General features: G+C 36.9%; 1 protein-coding gene across 1 annotated transcript in view; it reads left to right on the forward strand.

The window, feature by feature from the left end:
- Positions 1-23,421, forward strand: part of SGK1 (serum/glucocorticoid regulated kinase 1) — a 108,684-nt gene that overhangs the window by 61,053 nt on the left and 24,210 nt on the right. The window contains exon 3 of the mRNA XM_044248418.1: positions 15,989-16,064. Coding sequence (XP_044104353.1) covers positions 15,989-16,064 — 76 coding nt within the window. The remainder of the gene's footprint in view (positions 1-15,988; positions 16,065-23,421) is intronic.

A 23,421-nucleotide genomic window follows, 5' to 3' on the forward strand; every position in this document is an offset into this window, starting at 1 on the left:
CACATAACTTATTTACTTCCTTCAGTGTACCTTAGCTTGAGAGAAGAGATTTTTTTGGTGGCAAGCTGTTTCAGTGGAGTCAGACTATGTAATAGGATAGAAAAAAGCAAAAAGCTAGGAGAAAACAAATGAATAGAGAAGTTTCTTCCTAAACAAAATCTGAATAAATGAAATTGAGTTTTTTTTTTTTTTAAATAAGACCAATGAAAATGTTGGTGGGCCATGTAAGGAAGCTGACAATAGCCACAGGACCTTCTACTTTTGGAGTTAATCGCCTTCTGATTGGGGGGAGGGGGTCAGGGGCATTGTAACTTAGCAGTTAGTAAATCATTCCAGTCTGCAATTAGTGTAATCATCTCAAAAATCTTGAACATTCAATGCTTAGAACAAGTCTATTTCAGATATTTGAGTTGCCGGCCAACTACCCCAAAATAGTCATTTCTTGACAATTTTTTTAAATCACTTCTCTTAGGCTACGGATGAAAACAGCAAACTCTGGGGATGAAACACAGAAGCAATTATAGGAAGAGAAAGTACCTAATACTATGCAAAATGTGTGAGAACTGAGTCATATGTAAAATTTTTTAACTTCTTTACTCTTAAATTGTGATTCCTGGAATCCCTTCTTCATAACTGACTCACAATCTATTTTGGAACAAACCTGGCAGCACTATACCCCTTTCACGATAGATTAAAATTCATACCAAAAAGTCAGAGACTGATGGAATAATCAGGTAATACTGACTGAGGAGCCTCGCACCCATGCAGCCCTGTGTGAAACACTAAGCATATGGCTTTCAGGTTGAGGCTGACCTAAAGCTCCATGTTTTGTAGTTATGTTTCCTAATGTTGTGTTTGGAAAAATGAACCTATTAGAAATACCTAAATCATAGTTCAGGTGAGATGCTTGATCTTGTTCTTTATTTAAAATACCTATTTTTTTCCACTTCTAAGAGTTCTCTAGATTTTTTTTTTTTTTAAGATTTTATTTATTTGACAGAGAGAGAGAGCACAAGCAGGGGGAGCCTCCGGCAGATAGAGACAGAGAACCAGGCTCCTAGCTGAGCAGGAACCTGATGTGGAACCCAATCCCAGGACCCCGGGACCATGACCTGAGCTGCAGTCAGAAGCTTAACCAACTAAGCCAACCAGAGCCCCTTCTCTAGATTTTTTATAATGAATTTCATCATTTTTCAGTAATTCCTTAATTGCATTTTTTTCTAAAAAGAGTTTGGAGCTTTATTTTCATCTTGTATTTAGTTGCTTCTCCTCCTTTTGTTTACAATATTCAGCTCATTTTGTTTCAGAGTTTACATTCACTTCTTAACTTTAAAAAGATTCTTTCCAGGCACTTGAATCACAGGCCCAGAAGGGACATGGGTTTACCCTTCCCCTTTAGGCAGAGTCTTCCAAAGACGATGCTACCCAAGGGTTGTTTCTCATAGCTCTAGAGAAGAGTACACAGTGTCCACCTGCATGTCATCTTGATGTTTAAATACTTCTGCTCTTTCTAACCAAAGCCTTCCCACTTCAAATCCAGCCTGTCTGCCTCGTTTGGTATTCAAGGCAGATAGCTGACCATTTCCTTGTAAAAAGCCCACTCTTACCTTTAAAAAATATATTCAATTGCCATCTGGTTTTTCTTCAAGAAAATGAGTAACAGCCCCATTTACCTCTCTTCATTGGTCTTATCTTCCAACACTTGAATCACTTTACCATCTCTGTGGTTGTTTTCTAAATAACTTCAAAGTTCTTCAGTCTTTCAACATGGACTCTCAGAGTTCAGTACAATCTAAGTTGGGATTACCCAACAGCTCCTCCACATCTTCCTCTCATTCTCATAAAATTCTCATAAAAATATATTTATTTTTATATCGGTCTTCTTAAGTGTCTTATTATTAAAAACTTTTTCTGGTCTAGATTTAGATTTGTTTTTAATGCAACTGATTTAGTAGATTTTGTAGAGGATACATTGTATAGAGTCTCTATGAGGGAGACATTTTTATGCAATGCTGAAGCCTAAGTAAAACTTCTCTAAGAGACATTTATAGAAATTAAAATCACAGCTAAAAAAAGTTTTATTGTATTTCTACTTAATTTTTTTTCAAATATTTTCCTCTACTTAATCTTGGATAAATTTTCCAATTCTATACTTTTCCAGCAAGTTTCTAGCCAAAGGAACAAAAAAGAGAAAAAGAGAGAGAATCAGAAATTAGCTGCATAACACCAGTGCAATAACTGTGCCAATTTAGTTTGGCATCATTGTGATTATGAACAAATTTAGAGTCTTTAGAAATGTTTTGGGCTATTTCTGCATGAATTATATTTGAATCTCAGCTCTATTGTTTTCCTTTTTTTTTTTTGTAAAGCAGCCTGAAAATTACAATATATGCCAGTATGCAATTTGTAGTTCATTAATTTGGCTAATACCTCTGAAGGTCTAGGCCTCCTGAAATGGTAACCTTATCTAACATATTCAGTCTTGGTATTTGGGAAGTTTAACAAAGTGTCCAGGTCCATGGAGAAACTAGACAATGGACATAAAGATTGAGGCCATAGGACTTAATGAAAATCTTCATGGGGGAGCCTTGACACTCTTTGTTCCCTCTTTCCCAATAACACAAAATGAACCTCTCATGGGTTAATATTAGAGAATATTATCTCTGCACATGTCTAAAGAAACTCAAGAACACTACACTCAAACTGAGGACTAGAAGAGGGTAGACATGCATTCAAGATCATCAATAATTCTATGCTGAAAGATGCATGAGACTATAGCTTCAAAATGCACGCACATTTTATATATAAATATATTTACCTCTCTTCATTGGTCTTCTTTTCCAACACTTGAATCATTTTATATATAAATATAATATATACATTTTTATATATATAATGATTCAAGTGTTGGAAAAGAAGACCAATGAAGAGAGGTAAATATATGTAAATAAATATATACTCTATACTCTCTATATACTATATTATATATTATCTGTAAATTATATATATAAATAACTATAATATATTATATTGCATATTTATATATAAAATATATATATATTTATATATTTTATCTTGACACTTTACATCAGGGCCTTTTCCAATCATTAGAACTTTCATCCTTCCATTTCCTAGATAGGGACAAAACTGTTCTGTTTGCATTAAGATAGATAGATTTATAGATATCAATGTTAGATAATTTTTACATTATGAAGATAATATAAAAATGCTAAAATTTTAGGAAATGGGGAAAAAAGAAAAGCATCTATAATCCCACTACAGTAAAATAATAAGCATTGCTTCATATATTGACTTTTATGTCCTTCTGTACACATTTGAAGTACAATTTGATACTGTGATTTCTTTTCTTTAACATAACAATAGGTAACATTTCTCCATACCATGGAAAATACTTAAAAGGCACTATAAGGGGACGCCTGGGTGGCTCAGTTGGTTAAGCAGCTGCCTTCGGCTCAGGTCGTGATCCCAGCGTCCTGGGATCGAGTCCCACATCGGGCTCCTTGCTCGGCAGGGAGCCTGCTTCTCTCTCTGCCTCTGCCTGCCTCTCTGGCTACTTGTGCTCACTCTCGCTCCTCTCTCTCTGACAAATAAATAAATAAAATCTTAAAAAAAAAAAGGCATTATAAGCACAGTGGCTATGCTGCTCTTAACTTAATCATTTTCTCATTAAACATTAGATTGCTTCCAGTGAGTCTTAATTATGGATAATGTTAAGATGGCATTGTGCACACAAATTTATGAATTACTTATTAGGATAAGTGATCTAAAATGAGATAAATAAAAGTATTGGGCATCTTAAAACTGTTAAAATATAACAGCTTTCAGAAAACATTTAAAAATTGAAGTAAAAGGAAAAGTTTATGAGAATACTAATTTTACAAAACCCTTGCCAGCACTGAATATTGTCTTTTAAAAAAATAAGTTCTGTTTATTATTAGGAATATCATTTTCTCTTAAAACATATATATTCTAATCAAACACCATTATTCATAATCCTATCCCTTTCCATGGGGAAAAGAGAAATAGGTATCACTTAAAATATATTGTTAAGGCATTTTCCACTTGGGTTTTCAAAGAGCAGCTTGGATTACTTAAGGATTGTGGTGATAAACCAGCACACTGTCTTCAGTTATAACCTGCCCCAGTAGCCTTTGAGGCAGATTTTCCATAACACCAAGGGCTAAAGTCTAACTCATTTGGAGGAGAGTTATATAAACTGCTGTGTTCTTCCAGCCTTACTTAGCATCTGTACTGCAAGGTCAAGTCCTGTTACTTATCACATCAAACTCTTAAGGGCTTCTGTACAGAGACTGTTAAGTGGTTTTAACTGGGGGAAAAGGCATTGATAAAAGAAGTGTTGAGTTCAGAAAAGAAATGACAAAGTTTCTAAGCAAGACTTTTCCTTTTCTTTTTAACTGACGTCCCCATTCCTGGCCTTGAGGCCTCATTCTTTCTATTCGCCACAGAGACAAAGTCCAGATATATATGTGGAAGCGTGTGTGCACACACACACATACACACATGCATGCATGTGTACACACACGCACTCACACACACAAAGAAGGAATTGTCGCAGATATATATTTGGGTATGTATGCATGGGAGTTTCCTGGAAGAACCCACCCGAAACTGTTGGTGCGGTTCCTGGAGACAATTGGTGATAGTTCCTGGAGACTGTTGGTGATGGTTGTGGAACTCGGGACAGATTTTCTTTCTTCCTCTCAAAGATCAATTTATTTAAAAACCAGTTATGGCCATCAATCTTCTGAAAAGATATTCTTCTGTTTTCTTTAAGAAAAGAAGCATATGTGGCCAATATAAATGGAACTGGCACTTTTGTGTGACTGTAGAGTAAATAGTAACAGGATGAAGTAACTTGAGCAGATGTGTAAGTAGTAGACTGCTCAGATTCATTTTCTTTTATGCACTCAGGTGCTTCACGCTTAACTCTCGTTAGGTTAAAATACCCCGGGAAAAACAGAAGGAATGTTTCGGGACCACATGGAGGCATTAACAAGCACAGCGTACGCGAGATGAAGCCTTGCCTTCAATCTCCCCATCTCCACATCCCCCGCAAGTCTCTCTCTTCCACAGCACCAGTGATCTGTAGCAATCGACCACAGCAGGTGCAAGACCTGAATTTTCATTCTCTTTACAAACATCATTTGGAACCCCCATGGGGGACCTTGGGATACATTGAAAACAAGGGAACACAAGCAGTGACCTGTCTGTGTTTACTTTAGGGCATGCTTCCGGTTTTGAGCAGAACTGAGTAGTAAGATATCTACATATAAATGTAAAACCACAGTTCATCATTCATTCTTTTAGTAAGTATCTATTGTCACTTCGCTGTTTAACTACTTCTGTGGCTGGACTAGTAGGCTAGTATGCTAAGGCACTGGGATTTGGTGAATAAGTCAGGACACAGTCTCTTTTGCTATAGAGCTTACGGTCTAGGAATATCTAAATTATAAATAATGAGCAATAGAAAGGCTTCATTTTTCCAAGAAGTACATATTTTTGTACTTTTTCTGCTCCCTATCTTTCTGTGAATTTCTATTCCCCTGAAATGGGATTTTTTTTTCTCCCAAGTAACTTTTAATCATTGCTTTGTGAAAAGAAGCATCCTTTTAACATCTTTATTTTCCCACAACAAATACTTAAAAACAGCAATGTATTTTACACCGTCTGGGAAGAAAGTGAACACTGATGGTATCAAGAATAAATTCCATTCTTTTTTCCAAACAGGTTAATAAGGGAGAGATAAACCCTCAAATTAAAAAGAATTAAACCCTCTAATTAAAAAAAATAAATCTTGAATAAAATTTTCAAATAGATTTTATTAGTAACTCATGTATAGTATTTACAACCTAAGTCATTTGTAAGTATGTAGATATTTGGAGGCATTCCGGTTTAGTGATTAAAAGCCTGGGCTTGCTAGCTGCATTTTCCCTTTTTGAGTTATCTTATTTTGGCATCTGTAAAATGGGCATAATGATAATAATACCTTTCTCATAGTAATGTGGAGAGTACAGAGTTAGCTAATGTGAAGCACTAGAACCTCTTGGCTCTAGGTGTAGTCTTTTGCCCTAGAAGGCTACACTTGTGTTTTGCCCTCTGAAGTTTTCCAGCATGTGCTTTTCTGGCCTGGCTGAGTGTTGGGTTCCTGGCAGCAGTCCTTTGTAGCTCCCAGACAGGTTCGAAAATACATGTGCTACAGGGCCAGGGACTGGGAATGAGGGAGCCAGAGGGAGGGCTGACTCTTGAAGACTGCCACTGAGCTGAGGAGAGGTTGGGGTGAGGGCAAGTAAACGCAAAGCTTTCCTACCATTTTTAGGTTGCCCGCCCCCCTTTTTTAATTCAACCTTCACTTGGTCGTGATAAACCTGTTTTCTGGAGTTCTAACAGATTTGGTTCTGACAACTTCTCCTTGCTTTTTGATGTTTCTGCCCAAGAACAGGCACTTGGAGGAGCCAACTCCACCATCTTGCTGATTTCCCTGGATAAGATTTCAAAGGTTAACGTGTCCACACTTCCCCTCCTCCCAAGAACAGACAGCAAGAATGCCTAGAGTTTGTTCAGAGGTTTCATGGAGTAATGAGATAATAAATATGCTGACCCATTGTAAACACTCCATAAAAATATGACTAGTGATTATTTGCTGAAATATAGTGCGACTTTAAATTCTAGGTCTAGGGAAATCTTCAATACCAGATTGCAGTGACATTTATTTGCTTTTTTAGGACAACTAAAGGTAGCATCATTCAGTCCTCAGGAATGGTCCTATATGCCTTTAAAGATCTGGAGCGTCTGTTTGATCCTTGACCAACCTCTGGATCCACAATTATGCTTGAATGATAAAATCCAAACTCAAGCCACTTAAGGATTTTCTAGAGCCCACTGAAAAAATAAGTAGAAAAAAGTATAGAGACAGAAAGAAAAAAAAAAAAGTCAATTGCACATGGAAAATACCTGCCCAGGGAAGCAGCTAATGCAGGATCCTGGAACACTCACAGGCCCACGATCTTAACCTGCTTACTTCCCAGAAGTTATTTCCCTCAAGTGTTCTAACTGGGATCAGAACCTACACCTCTTAAAGCTGAAATTCAGTGCTTAGTAAAAACTGTCCACTTCTCCACATGTTATATAGATGTTTTTCATTCCCTGGACATTTTCCTACTCATTTCTCCATGGGCCTAATGACCTACCCACTGAATACCAAAGACATGTTGGATAAAGGATCATTGTCAAGTTGTATGATTAACTTGGCTAAATGCTAACACAGTTTCGCAATGAAAACCTTCCTTCTCTGCCATTCTAAACTTTGTAAAAGATGTATTTATTCGTGGTGTTTTTGCTTATGGAAAAGATACATTTCGTAATTATCAACTATTTTTTTAACATATGTTTCATATCAGATACAAAAAAAGGTCAAATGAGATCTTAAAAAAAATGTTGGCTGGATCTGCTAAAAGTGAGTCTTCCAGCACATCTGGGAACCTCTGTAAAAAATTAACTCAACATTCTGGGCTCTTGGGATGGCCATTTTATTAACTGGTTTTGCAGAAGCACTCTGTGAAAGCCAAGGCATATAAGAAATATTTTTAGACCTGTAGACCATTAAATACTGTATAGTTAGCCCACTGCATGAGAAAAACAGCAGGTAGTTAAATGGAGGTGTCTAGTTCCATTCACAGAGGGAAAAAGAAACCATGCATTTGTTGGCAATTGCATTTGAAAATTTAGACTCTGGCTAAAATGTTATTGGAAGATTGAATATCAGACTTTTTTATTAAAAGAAAATTAAACATCAAGAATTATAGCAAAGAGCAAATTATAATCACATTGGCCTTGAATCTGACATAGCTTCTGTATAGTAAAGCAGTAGGAACATTTTATCCTAGGACCTTACATAAAATCCAGATCCAGATTTCTATTTCTGCCCCCCCCACCCGTTGTCAAATACCTTTGTAGAGATCTGCTCAAAGAGAAAAATACTAAAGAACATTGTCATTTGCCTTGAAAGATATTCAAAAAAACCCACATTTCTCTTTTTCTCATAATGCCTAAGATCAGGTGTTTGTTCAACATTTAACTTAGGCCTGGAAATCATCCCTTATGTCACCCTTGTATGCTACAGTGATCCTGAAATCACCATACTTAGTTTCTTCCCTATACCCAGTGGATAAATATGACTTAATCGGTGTTACTTCTGTTTGACAGAAGTTGGTTTCAGCATGACAGAGATTCCTGAGGAGTGTACCATTATGCTGGTACTCAGTCCCTCTCCCCTTGCATGGAGTCCTGCACTGGTATTTATTTTTTAAGCTTCTTATTGCAATGTGTAGCCTCATTTGAGAACAACTGGAAAGCAATGTGCATGAGTAGGGAAAAGAAGAATCTAGTGGACTAGACACGGACTCGTCATGGACAAATCCAAATGATAAATTGAATTGAGCCTGAATCTATGCACAGTTTTGAAGATTATTCTTCCCACCTATGGTGTTATAGTCCTAGATAAGAGTCTGAAAGATAAATAGAGCCAATCATTAATAACTTTCTCCAATGAATGTATTGGTAGTGCAGTAGAGCCTAAACAATTTTCTACATCTTTATGCAAAGAAAAATAAGTGATTTGATTGGAATGTCAGGCTAGGTCCTGGCTTTACCGTGAGACAGGCCTCCAGTTTCTTCCATTACTACGTATTTCTGGAAGCATCAACTATTGAGTTAACCCCACTCTCACCACTTCAGAACTCCAACACCAGGAATTCAGGAGGGTTCAAACATGTCTTTGAAAACATGTGAATGAAAACATGTGTTAAACCATGACCCTTTGGCATAACAATTGTCTCCTTTAATTTCTAATAACTTAAATTGAGGGGGACGTACAGACTTCATTTTTAATTGTTTAGAGATTAATAATTCAATCATTTAGCCCATGTTTGCTGAAGGCTTATGGTGTGCAAACAATCCTCAGGAGTCATGAAATTTATAAAAGACCATAAAAAATGAATGAGACAATTATATATTAAGCCATTGGGAAATAAAAAGCAGAAAGGGAAAGACATTTCCAAAACAGGATGTCAGGAAGGGCTTCACTGAGAGGATGACATTGGAGCAAATACCTGGAGAAGATGAGAATTATGCAGATACCTGAGAAAAGAAAGTTCTAGTCAGAGTGCTCAGCAAGCACAATGCCTGGAAAGAAGTCTTTTTTATTTTTTGCTGGTACTATCGGTATATAGATAATTCAATTAACAGAACAAATGCTGAAAGAGTCTATCTCTTCTAGCCTCCAGTCTGTCATGATTCTCCTGTTAACATGTTCAATTGTATGACCATGGCTAATAAAACCTATCAATTATCAAGCCCTACAGGAAACTAAGCCTAAGCCTGACCCTAAGCCCAACCTTAACTTTGACAGTTTATCCAATAAGAAGACTAAGGCTAAAAGAGATTATGTAACATTGCCAGGGTCACACACAGAGCCAAGTATGGGGTGGCCATATTTTATTACAGGTCTATCTGACTCCAAAGCCCATGCTCTAAACAGCCATATCCAGTTATTTCTACCAACTTTGATCTATAATAAATGCAAGGAAGTGTCTCTTAACCACAGTGGAGGTATTGCAAACAACATGAATAACTTCTGGCTATCTGTGTGACCTTCTGTATGTCACTTTACCCCTTTCAGAATTTGTTTTCCCATCCATTAAATAAGGAGGCTAAACTAAGTCATGTGTTAAATCCATTCTACCTACAAAATACGATTATTCTGTGATACGTTAACTAACGCTGGCCCCTGTACCATCTTTTGAATCCTACCAAACCAATGATGTAGTCAGTGAACATGCAGCGATTACCTTTTCTGGGCCAGACACAAGCTACAAACACCATTCCTCCAAATAATTTCTACTTAAGAATGTAGTTATATGCTTTGGTACAGATTATATAAAGGTTTGACCTGGATGTCAGTCAAACCAGCTCTGTGTGTCTTCTTTGCTTTGTATTTTAACTTACAAATGAAGATATGTGATTGTTGGTTCTGATGCTGTTACTGAAAAATTTGTAGGAAGATAGGATCCTTTAAAGCTTCTAAAATGACCACATATTGGGGTGCCTGGGTGACTCAGTCAGTTAAGTGTCCAACCCTTGGTTTTGGCTCCAGTCATGATCTCAGGGTTCTGAGATTGAGCCTCACCTGTGGCTTGGCACTCAGCAGGGAGTCTACTTGAGATTCTCTCTCTCTCACTCTGCTCTTCCCCCCTGCATTTGCGCGCGCTCTCTCTCTCTCTCTCTCCCCCCTCATTCTCAGTAATAAATAAATCTTTAAAAAAAATAAAATAAAATAAAATGACCACATATTACCTGATTCCCTACTCAAGTCTTCCTGTTTATTGCCGCCATGGTGCTCTTCTCAACAGCTGGCATTAGGAAACTAGTTCTGCGAGGGCAGGGGCACATCCATCTGGTTCCCAGCTATTCGGGCATTGTCCTTACCATTCAATATGTTTTCCACAAATATTCATTCGATTAAATGTATAATTGAATTAATTTCAAAATTGAGGAGAAATCCAAGTTTTAAGAAGCCAACATCAGTTCTCAACAGACATCTTGAAATGTCAAGACTCGGACTCTGTCCCTCCATCAGTCACTCACTTATGCTATGTTCCCCACTAGTCCTCAGTATCTTTATCTATGAAGCAAGAAGGAAGGTGACAAAAGATCTCTTACAGCTCCCCACATCTCTGATCCTTTCAACTCTACTAACATGTGATTTAATAGAGGTTTACCCTGGACATCTTGATTTTATGTAGACCAGAGGTTGAAAATGAAATACTTGCTGGGCCAGCAGGAAACATAAATAAGCAAAGTGGGTTGGATGATAAATTGTCTTAAGCAATTCACAGTCATAAAGGCTAAACCAAAAAATATTAAAAAATCAACAAAAATGCAATTGAAATAAAGCCTCCAAAAGAAGAACATTTGTCTACTTGATTGGAATCACAATGTTCTCAGGAGCCAAGATTAGTCCCTATGTTCCATGTCATATGAATGTAATTAATGTTAAGCAGCTGAATGATGATAAATCATTAGTTCTTTCAGAACTGTAAGACTTAGTATCTCTGTTGAAATTCTTTGACGAATCTCTTGACAAGACTCCTGCTGTCCTTGTGTACACTGTCAGGTTAGTGATACCAGATATACAGAACGTGAGATGTTTGTTGTAGTGAAATAGCGTGGATGGATTCTCATCCTGCCATGAGCAATGTGGAGGATTAGCCCAAAGGTGGAGACTTGAGAACCCACACCTACCTACCCCCATCCACAACTGTGTAAGTGTCTCCACTAAACACCCAAAGATGATATGGTCTGGGTAGGTCAGAGATGAAGCAAGTGCCACCAGAAGGACTGTAGGTACAGCACATGAACCAGGCCTTAAGTATGCTCCACAAGCCCGCCACGTTTTCTGAGGCACAGGGTAGAGTGATTTCTTTAGCTTCCAGGGACTATGGACAGTCATGGCCACAGCTGACCATTCTTCTTGGTCCCCAAATTCCAAAGCTCTGAAATATTTAGGACTCCTCCTTCTTTCCCAATTTCTGGTCACCCCTCAAATTTTACAAAATCATTACAGCTGCCCTTCATAGCCATCCCTCCCTTCTGATTTTCACTGTGCCCTCACTCATTGTGCTCTTCCTCGGTGTTTCTCCAACAACGCAGCAGCTTCCTGATCTCCTCAGCTTTGGTTCTTTGTGACTCTGGTCTTTCATACAAACTACTAAGGCTCTTGAATTCCCCCAGAGTGAAGGATTCATTGACATTCAAAGCATTTCACCATCTGGCTTCTACCTAGTTTCCAGTCATTTCTCCCATGAGCTTTCTATTCCCATGAGGTAGTTCCACCAAGAGTTGCCTAACCATGCCTTATTAAGTTTTGTTCCCACACCTTTGTTTGTAATTGCCCCTCCCACCCTGCATGCTTTTCTACTGCCTGTCCACCAATCCAGTGTTGCCAGTATTTTCCAAACCTGCTCAAGTCCTCCCTGTTCCTTAAAGCCTTGCTCAACAACTTTGCCCACACTATTCATTCCTTTTTTAAAAATGGACAAAATCTAATAGCTATACAACATTCTTCATGTTGGATTTAGAGGAACTTAATATGAGGTTCCATAGACATCTTTGTAGATGTTTATGTCCTGTTACCAAAATCACAAGGTAAGGACCTAGTGATCAATGCATTTCCATTGTGCCCTTATAACAATCAGGGTAGCCCCTTGGTCTTCAACAAAAGCTTAATAAATACTTGTTGGATATAATAAAGCCATCTGAGAGAAAAAAAAAATTAGGAAGACTTTTCTTCCCCTGGGTACACAGAACTGAATTTAAATTTAATATTTGCAGAATGGCTTTATATCCTGTGATAGTATCTAGAGGACATTTTCTAAAGCCTCACTAAAGCAATTTAAGAAGCAAAATCTTATATCCCTAGATATAAAGTGTTCTTGCTTACTTTTGAACATCATGTAACCTGAGTTGGGAGAGACTCAACTTCCCTGGTTAAGAACAAACAAACATGTTGAGAGTTTCTATTGTGTTTTAGGGAGAATTAATGACTTTAGCAGTAAAGTATACTGCATACTTTAGTAGCATACTGCTAAAATCATAAAAAGTCATACACAAATTACAAATAAGTCTAAAGTAAATCAGGGACAAATCAATACGTTCTTATTAATTTTTCCTATGTCATCACCACAGGTGATTTTTATATTATTCATATATGCATGTATATGTATTTATTGTGGAGCAATGTTCTTTAAATCGGGATAAGATGGAATGAGGAAAGGTGACCATAATTGTTTCCTTTCTGGCAACCCTACGGATATTACAACTTGTAATTAATTGAAGGCATTTTGTAGAATTAAGATTTGGCTCATTTCTCATGTCAGTGGAATATCTAATGATTTATTCACAGGTTCATTTCCCAGAGCTTGTCCCAAATTTCTGAACATCTGACATCTCCCTAGATGTGTTCATCTGAAGCACCCTACCTTTTAGTGTTAAACCACTTCTATCCTTATTCAAATGCCCTTAACTTTCTAATGTTCTAATGTTCTAGTAACTTACGAAAGTACTTCTAGATCTCAAAACTCTGGGGGATAAGCATTCAGCAATGACCTTCTAGAAGTAATCCTCTTTCCTTCACCTTCACTCTAAAACTTTCAATTCTATTAGGCAAGACGATTTTCCCTCCTTTCCCTCCAGGGACGTATTAGAAATAAGTTGAAAGATGGCACCTCTTCTATGAGAAAAACATATATTTTTAAGACAACCTCCCCCCAAAACCTGTAAGGATTTAAATAAGTGTGACTAAGTCCCATCGACTTTGTTGAATTCACAGTTTTAAAGGATCTCTTTCTAAATCGTCAGTTCCAAATTGCTCCGTATGCAAAACAGTGCAAGGGATCATTTTGTTTTTTCAGAATGTTTATGCTGCCATTTATTAAATAAACTTTAACAGCCTTCATTAAACTTTAATAAATCTAATTATGGTTTGAATTGTTGGTTGTGGTAATGGCATGTGGTTATGGGGGGAAAAAAGTCATTACTTAAAAACATTCTAAAGAAATTACAACTGAAGTGTCACGATGTCTGGTATTTGCTTCACAATATTCCAGCCTAAAAAAGAGGGGAATAGATGAACTAAGACTGGTAAAATGATAAAGTGTTGAAAACTGTTAAAAGCTGTATGATGGGTACATAAATGGTTATTATACTGTTTACTTTTTTGTGTGCTTGAAGTTTTTACCTCAGTAAAGAGACTTAAAACCATATCATGAGGAAGAGAGGCAAAAAAGAGGCCTGCCACCCTGGAAATGGAAGGCCCGGGTGAGACAGAATGGCTACTCTGAAATATTTGAGGAAATCATTTCCCAAGGAGAGCAGATGTTCTATGCAGCTCAAGGGTGAACTAGAACAAGTGAACAAAGTTTCAAGGATCCAGATTTCAATTCAACCTGTAAAGAACTTTCTAACAATTGGAGCAGTATTTTAGTGGACTACGTTATCCCTTCGAAGGAATTTATATTGAGGCCGCTTAGTGAAGTTGGAGGGATTTTTGCATTGCTGCTCAGAATGTCATGTGGTCCATACATTCTTCTTATTTTTCCTTGAGATTTACATTTTCATGATTTTTTTTACCACAATTTAACTTCTGGAATCATATTTCCTATCAATTAAAAACACATTACATTACCAGAAAATTCCATTAATAAAATGTAGACTCCTTCCATTTTTATTTATCAAATATTTTATGTACCTATCTGATCTATTCAGAGGGTGACTGATCCCTTAATTTTTGTGTGTGTGGTAAGAACAATTACCATGAAATTTCCCCTATTTACAGATCTTTTCAGTGTATATTACAGTATTACCAACTTTAGGCACAATGCTGTTCAACAGATCTCTAGAAATTAATTGTCTCATGTAACTGAAACTTTATACCCACTTCCTCCACTTCCTCCTTCTAGCCAGCCCCTGACAAGCACCATTCTACTCTCTGATTTTGCATGTTTAACTACTTTAGATAGCTCTTAGAAGTAGTATCATGCAGTATTTGTTCCTCTCTGTTTGGCTTATTTCCCTTAGCATAGGTTAATTCACCTTGCTGTGGATGGTGGGATTTCCTTCTTTTCTAAGGCAGAGTAATATTTCATTGTAGGTATATACCACATTTTCTTGATCCATTCATCTTTCTACAGCCTTGTGGGTTGTTTTTATCTCCTGGTTGTTGTAAATGATGCTGCAGTGAGCATAAGGGTGCAAATAATTCTCTGGGATCCTGGTTTCTACATGTTCTTTGCTAGTAGTTTCCACCAAGAGAAGGAGCCTGTGCCAGGTTGCAAATTGATTCATTGCTTCTTTTAACAGTAAAGACCTGCTATGGAAAGGAAAGTTCAGCAGACCTAAGCAAAGTATTAAATGACATTCTTGAGTATTTTGATTGTTGCTGCAATGGAAGGAATTCATCCATGAAATAATCATAGGGACTTTTCACTAGTAATCAAATTTAGATATAAAATATATCTTCTATATACAATAATATAAAATCTATAATAAACACTAAAATAATATAAACATCTATAGATTAAAAAAGACATCCTCTAAATTGAATGTCCTTCTTACCCTAAGATTTCTATTTCCCCAACTGAAACTATTTTTGAAAGCCACACATCACAGGAGTATGAAGTTACACCCCAAAAAAGGATTAGTGCTATTCCCTAGAAATTGTTGTGAGGAATCTATTATTTGGATATGCCCTAGGCAGAGACGTTAGGTTGAATGCTATATATATATATGTATATATATATATATACATATATATATACATATATATGTATATATGCATGCTAGTATTTTAAAAATATAGATTCTGTTACGATTATAAAATAAGAATTCATTTTATTTCTTTGTTTCAAGTTTTTATTTAAGTTCTCATTTGTTAACATACAGTGTGGTGTAAGTTTCAGAAGAATTTATTTTAAGGTGCCACTGAATTAAAAATAATTCTCCCTTATTGTGTATTTTCCCAAGAATAAATGCTAAAAGTACCTTCTCTATTATGTAGAAGTCCAAAACACATTTCATGTGGTGAGTGTCCTTACATTAATACATTGCTAATCTTACAAGGCCTCTGTGTACAGCTATATAGTTTGCACACTGCAAAAAGCATGGGATAAGGGAGCTAGCGGAAGCTGAACTCCAGCTCCCATGTGGTTATCCAGCCATGAGTCCTGGCAGTGAAACTCTGTCAGGTCAAGGGTCACCCACAATCCCAACTGGCCGGGGGCTGCCATATGCACTAGCTTCAGCCTTGGAATCTTGCCTATAGAACTGTAGGTTGGAGACAGATGAAACAGTGAATCCATTTTCACATCTCTTCTTTTCTCCTTATGTTTTCAAGGCAAAAGAGCCATGTAATCATGCCAGCATCCTGACCAAGCCTGACCCAAGAACCTTCTGGACTAATGATGATTCAGGTATTATTGGAAAAATACACTCTCACCCTGGGATGTACAGGAAGCATTTGTAGTAAAGCCCTACACAAAGGCAAGGTTTGGGGGGAAACTGTGTTTTGCTTGTTTGTTTGTTTGTTTGTTTATACCTAGTCTAACACTTGACTGTACTTCACAATCAATTATATATATATATTATATATACACAGGTACATGTATATATAATACAAGTCCCCTAATTTTATCTTATTTTTTAGTATGTAAAGCATATATATGATCAGGCATAACTTTATGGAGTGTGAAGTATCTCCAGGCATTAGGGGCAACAGAAGAATGAGTCTCTTTCCTGGACTGGAGGACGGAGGTAAAGGATAAGGTAGCCAAATACTGGAAGTTTCTCTTCTAGAGGAAGAAGTAGATTAAAAAACTCAAGTAGAGTCACACTTGAGAATCTTAGCGGAGGGTAGGCATGACTTCTATCCAGGGGTATAAATCTAGTCAGAATCAGAGGAATGTCACTTTGTGAGATCAGAGAGAATTTGCTTCAGGTTGTGTAATTAAAAATCACCCTCAGAAAAAGAGTATGGTATGGAAATGCAAGGCATTTTTTTCCCTTTTTCACAGCTGAGACACAAGGCCTAATTGTGAGAGGTAAAGACCCAACTACAAATAAAAAGAGAAAGTTAAGCCAAAGGAGCTAAAATACCTAAGAGAGTGTTACCAGAGCTTTCACCTTTTCTAATTAAAATAAGATCTAATTCAATAGAGAGCAGTAGTAGAGTAGGAGAGATAATACCTCATATTTGTATTAGGCCTCACGGCTTTATGAAGCTCATTCACAAGAATTCATGTGTTTTCGGCAACCCTGTGAAACAGGAGGGGCAGCCTATCCACACTGTCCCTGTGTGAGAGATAAAAATCAGACCCTGAAAGAGGCTGGCTGACAGAGCTAACGCTCATGACCAGAAAATACCAGAGCTGGGAGTAGGTCGGAGAGCCTGCTGGCCCAGTTCTATAACATGCTTCCTCAGAAGAAGCTGTCTTATGAGAACCAACGTGGGCTAAGTCCCTGCTTTAATCTTTCCTTTATAAAAGAGAGTCAGAGACTATGCCCATTAGCAGAAGCTGGAGGGGGGCCTAAGAAGGAAGTACAAAACCCTCTCATGCCTTTTTTCAAAGACAAGTCTTAGAGTCTAAACTTACTATCAATTTCCTCTGTCAAAAAAAATGATTGTCTTGTTTTCTGCCTTTTGAACAGAGATGAAAAGCATGAAAATGAATTGGCCTATTTATGCCATCATTTTGGTCCATTAGTAATACAAGCACAGAATAAACAAGCCATCCACTGGCTAATGCCACTAAGACCCGCCGCACATGTGTTGTAAAGAAGCTATGTAGAACAAGACATCACAATTAAATAATAAAAATGGTTCCTAAAATTATGTAGAGGCTGGAATAGGAAGGAAATCTGTACAGAAAATAGTGTTCAGGCACTTTCTGGAGCTGGAAAAATTATGCTACAAGAAAAACTAATGCAAGTGGGGCGATGTCTGGGTAGCTCTGTCGGTTAAGCATCTGCCTTTGGTTCAGGTCATGATCTCAGGGGTCCTGGGATCGAGTTCCACATCGGGCTCCCTGCTCAGCACTATGTCTGCTTCTCCCTCTCCCTCTCCTTCTGCCCTTCCTGCCTTGCTCGTGTTCTCTCTCTCTCTCTCTTCTCTCAAATAAATAAATAAAATCTTGAAAAAAAGAGAAAAACTAATGCAGAACATATAAAGAAATAGCAATAGAAATACTTCAAATCTACACATTTAAAAAACTTTTTTAAAAATTATTTTTGTGTCATCAGTGGGGGTACAAAGATACCGTGTTCCCTCTGAGGTGGCTCATCTAGCAAAGAGCTTTTCCAGTAACCAAGTCCAAGACTAGGGTCTATGTCTAGTGATTTTGGAGGGAAGGGAGAGGGGTTCATTGTTCAGTCAAATCCCAACACAAGGATATTAAGATCTCTAACTATGGGGTGGAATTATCTTTAATTTTTTAATTAAAATTATCTTTAATTTAAATTATCTTTAATTCAGTCAATTTTTGTTTCATATATTTCAAAGCTCTGATACTAAGCCATAAATTTTTATAAGTTATAGTTTTCGGATGAATTTATCATATCCCACTTTATCGCTGGTAAAAGGTTTTGTTAAAAGTCTGGCGTTTTTGTTTTTTGGTTTTTTTCCTGATAGTAATATAGCCAAGCCAGCCTTCTCAAGCCTAATCTTCACATGGTATATCTTTACTATCCATGTACTTTCAACTTATCTGTCTGTGTCTTACAGTTAAAGTGCTTCTCATATACACCTCTTATAGTTAGGTTTTCCTTTTAAATCCTATCTGAAAATCTGTGGGGTTTTTGTTGTTGTTGTTGTTATTTGAAATGTTTATATCTATACCTATGTATAGCTATACAATGGGATATTATTCAGTCATTAAAAAGAATATGTATACCGCATCATTTTTAGGTTGCTTCCATATCCTGGTTATCATAAATAACGCTGCAATAAACATTAGGAGTGCCTATATCTTTTCAAGCAAGTGTTTGTGTTTTCTTTGGGTAAATATCTAGTAGTGGAATTACTGAATTGAATGGTATTTTTATTTTAAATTTTTTGAGGACTCTTCATACTGTTTTCCAGAGTGGCTGCACCAGTTTGCATTCCCACCAACAGTTCAAGAGGGTTCCTTTTTCTCCACATCCTCGTCAACACTCATTATTTCTTGTGTTTTGATTTTATCCACCCTGACAGATGTAAGGTGATTGCAGTTTTCATTTGTATTTTCGCATGATGATTAGTGACGTTGACTATCTTTTCAAGTGTCTGTTGGCCATCTCTAGTTCTTCTTTGGAAAAATGTCTATTCAAGTTCTCTGCCCATTTTTAAATCATATCATTCGGTTTTTTGGTGTTGAGTTGTGTAAGTATTTTGGATACTAACCTTTTATCAGATATTTTATTTCAAATATCTTCTCCCACTTAGTTGTTATGTTGATGGCTTCCTATGCTGTGCAAAAGCTTTTTGTCTTGGTGTAGTCCTAATAGTTTATTTTTGTTTTTGTTTCCCTTGCCTCTAGAGACATTGATAATATTGCTAAGGCTGATGTCCAAGAGATTCTGCCCCTGTTTTCTTTAAGGAGTTTTACGGTTTCAGGTCTCACATTTAGCTTCCATAAGTTCCATACAAATTTTAGGATTAGTTGGTCTGGTTCTGTGAAAAATACTGTTGGTATTTTGACAGGAACTGTACTGGATCTATGGATTGCTTGGTGTAGGAGGGACATTCTGATGATATTAATTCTTCTAATCCATAAGTTCAAAATACCTGAATATAGTATGTCACCTTCCACTGCCTGTTTAATTTCTTTAATCTTTGGTTTTTGTCAGTTTGACTCTGATGTGTCTTAACTAGAGTCTGTGTTCTTTAAGATGTAGACCCCTCAGGTTTATGAATTTAAACATCCTTCTTGTCTATTAGTAGATTTCTTAGAATTTGAATCTGAAGGATGCAATGATTTCTGCTGTGGATTCTACACTGCCCCGTGTCCTTTGTTCTTCGGGATATCAGGATTCCAACTAAAACTTTTCCTAAATGCCTTCAATTCTATTAAGTGTAAACACCAACTAAAGCAGTTTTCAGCCATCCTCTGCAGCATGCAAACATGTGAGCCTATAAATGGTCCTTTGCAAAGGCAGTGTTCTAGTCACAGCAAGAATTTTGTTATGGGAACTTTTACCACCTCCTGAAATAATTTGTGATATCATTCCATCATTTCCTACAGCAAATATATTACAGTGAATAGCATATTTCCATTCAAAGCTAGCCATCATCAGAGTATTTTACTTATTTGACTTAGTATGTATAGTCCCTAGATACACAGTTTAAGTAGAGTTAACTATTAGGGGTAATTAGTCCACACACTGATAGAAAGAGATGCCAAATTTTAAAGTTATTTTGTTTTGAAATAAAGGTTTACTGAGGGTCAGCACACCCTGAAATCTGGTGGGATCGTCTGGATATTTCATACTCACCGTCTTTTTGCATGACTATCGGAAGCCAGGACCGGCTCGCTCAGTTGCCTAGCACAGCTATGGTAGCTAGAGAAACAAAAGTAATTTTAAAAAAGTTTTTTTGAACATAATATAGAAGTGGCATCTCATCATGGGAAAGAAATGGAAAATAGAGAAAGGAAGAAAATTAATCACGCGTAATCCTCCTGCCCACACTTGTTTTCATTGGACTGGACTCCCGCACATTCCCAGCCATTGTCCTGACAATAGGCAAACAGGCTACACAAGTTTAGGCTCTTTCTTATTTTCTTTGTTTTTAGGCTTTGAAACTTGAGTTGTTTTTTTGCACACCTTTGTTTCTCAATTGCTGGTCCTGCAGTGGCCTGTAACGTTCTCTTACATTAGAATATCAAGGTAAGATGAGTTCTCCACACTTTCAAAATGGGCATTTTTCCCAGTCCTCTTACTGGCTACACAGATAATGCTCTTTGCTTAGAGGAAGTTGGATAATGAAGTGGTTAAACAATAAGGTTTCTTTTTGCAAAGGCCATGATTTTAACTGGGCACTTGATTTGCCAGGTGTGAAAATGGAACCCTCTGATATTTTCTCTGGGCTTTGATTTAAAGTCACCTTTTCACAAGAAAATGTAATTTTACCCTTGGGATGTTCAAAATTTCTCTATTTCTTTCAAGCTAAAAATTAAAGACCAAGAAGTCATTATTGTGAAAATTTTTTCCAGAGGGAAGAAGAAATGATTTTTTTTCTTCTGTTTTTCAGGATTATTCTTTGTTTCTTTATATTTTCTGATGAGTCATTACATTTTAAAATTCAGCCCAAATTTCTGGGGATGTAGAAATCACCAAAAGTGGCAGATTCATATGTATTCAGGAGCAGTAATAGTTTATGTACCAAATGTAGAAACAAAATGATTCACAGTTTAAAAACATATGGACTACAGAAATATTTCAGTATTTCAGAGAATACGTAAAATTAGATCATTGAATTAATATAAGGAGAGGGAGGACTTCATTACATAGATTTTAAAAAGTGAAGAAACATAATTTTTAGACTTTTTTTCTTAAAAAGCAAAATGGTCTCATATTTATATCTAGAAAACAGTTGCTTCACCCCTCAAAGTATGGCATTATCTAACAAAACAGAAAAATGTGATACGAGTTAAACAGGATCTGCTTACACGGAAACTTTCTATCTGATACATGCTAGCCAGTGTAGACTTTGCCTCTTGCCATTGAAGATAAACCATTTGGTAAAAATCTATGGATATGTGAAAATCCTGTAAGTGGATTAACCTTATTTACTCAGGTTCTAACCACAGAAAGGTAGCTATCTCAGTAGTAAGGTCATCATACCCAGAGTGAGGAATTCCAGAGTTACCTAAAGCCATCAATGGCACCAGAGCAGAGCTAGGCTTTGGAAGGACCAAGAACACAATCATAAGGACTTTGCACTTGATGGGGTTTGGACTGACCCTATTTCTGCAACTCAAATGTTTCAAAATCCCAGACTTGGTATTAATTTCCTCTATCATAGATTGGGTAGCCATAATCATCCTGGGTTTCCTGAACCACATCTCTTTCAGTCAGTTGGGCCCACTCCCATGACAGCTGACCAGCAAGCCCTTTGGCCAGGCTTGCCAGTGAGCATGTGCAGAGCAACAGGAAATGGCTCAGCAGTTCACCTTCCGTTGTGGTTGTTGCTGAACTCCTGAGAAGGGCCCCTGGAGTTGGCCACCAACCTCAGTGCTTGTTACCCGTGTGACTTGGACAAATGGTTTCACCCTTCTGTACTTCCCCTTCTTTCACCTGCAAAATATGGGATATTTATAGTAGATCACAGAGTTTTGTGAGGGTTTAAGGAAAGAATGCAGGTAAATGTACTCAGAACTATATCCAGCATATAGCTTAGGGTCAACTTATGTTAGCTCTTCTTATTTGTAGAAAGAATAATGTCATTTAGACACATCTGAACACAGATAGCCCTGCTCTATTTAGGGCTTACAAACCATGGGTTGAAAGAATACATTTTATTTTGTCATTGCTGTTACTGTCTCTTACTTCACTGGACCTATAGCTTGTTTTTTTCTTTCTGGACCACAAAGTGCATTATTCACTGTCAACTGTTATCTGGTTCCCCAGACACAAGACTGATAAGTTTCCTGAAAATAGACATATGGCTGGACATAAAATCCTCAAGTTGGAAAGAACCTTAGACATGGCCTAGTCATTTAGATAAAATATCACCTTCTTCAGCAAGGATCTGTAAAGCAAAAAACACTTCATTTTCAAATGACTTTAACCTTTTCCCATGCTTTAGAGGGTTCTAAGTTCAAGGAGGAGTTATTTATTCCAGTGAGTAGCAGAGTATCATTTCAGAACTCCTCTGTTTAGAGTCTGCTCATCTAGCATTTAAGCCATAGTTTGATGGCAAAAGTTTGTCAAACCCAATCCTCCTGATTGTCCTGCTTCCAAATGTGTGCATATGTGACTACAGACTCAGGTCAGCTCAGCACAGAGAAGCCCCTTCCTCTCCCTCAGACTGGGGAAATTATGAGTTTAGCTTTCTGAAGCTTTACAGTTGGAGCAAAATCTGTTTCTGACTTTGTTGAACTCACAATTGTCTCTTCGTCTGTGTGATGACCAAAATTGCTTGTTATTGTTGCTGTTTTACCCAAGGCTGAACTAACAGTGTTTCACAATGGCTGATTTTTCTGATTCCAGAATTCTTTTTAAATGTTTTCACACACTACTTCTTTGTGCCTATTTTATCCAGATCATTCATTTAGTGTCTAAGATCTTTGATTTTCATGTTACTATTTTATTAAGGGCATTTTATTATGGCTAAAAAATAGTACCAGAAAATTTTCTCCCTTAAACAATGCGAGTAAAGTACATTAAATTCAACTTCATAGTTTCCACAGTTACTTTTTCACATTTTAATGGATATTTTGCTTTATTAGTTTACTTCAGACTAATCAGACAGATTTTTTAAATGTAGTGGATTTGGGTTGCAGCTGATGTAAAGATGTCCTAATGTAGTTTATTATTTTAAATATGCTGAAATAGTCTGCCTCTAATAGCTTTGCTTTTGCCCAAGAAGAGGTGTAATACATGAGACAATATTTCAGGAGGTTATATGCTATCATAGGAAAAGCCAATGATAAAAGGGCTTGGGATTGTTTTAATAACAGAAGCATTTTATTTAGTCAAATATAAACATGGTTTTCAAAATTTGAAGAAAAATTACTTTTCAATTTTATAATTGTACCTTATAAAGAGAATGGATCAGTGACTGATAATGCAAAC

The sequence above is a fragment of the Neovison vison genome, chromosome 1 (genome assembly GCF_020171115.1).
Source record: "Neovison vison isolate M4711 chromosome 1, ASM_NN_V1, whole genome shotgun sequence".
NCBI classification, from domain to species: Eukaryota; Metazoa; Chordata; class Mammalia; order Carnivora; family Mustelidae; genus Neogale; species Neogale vison.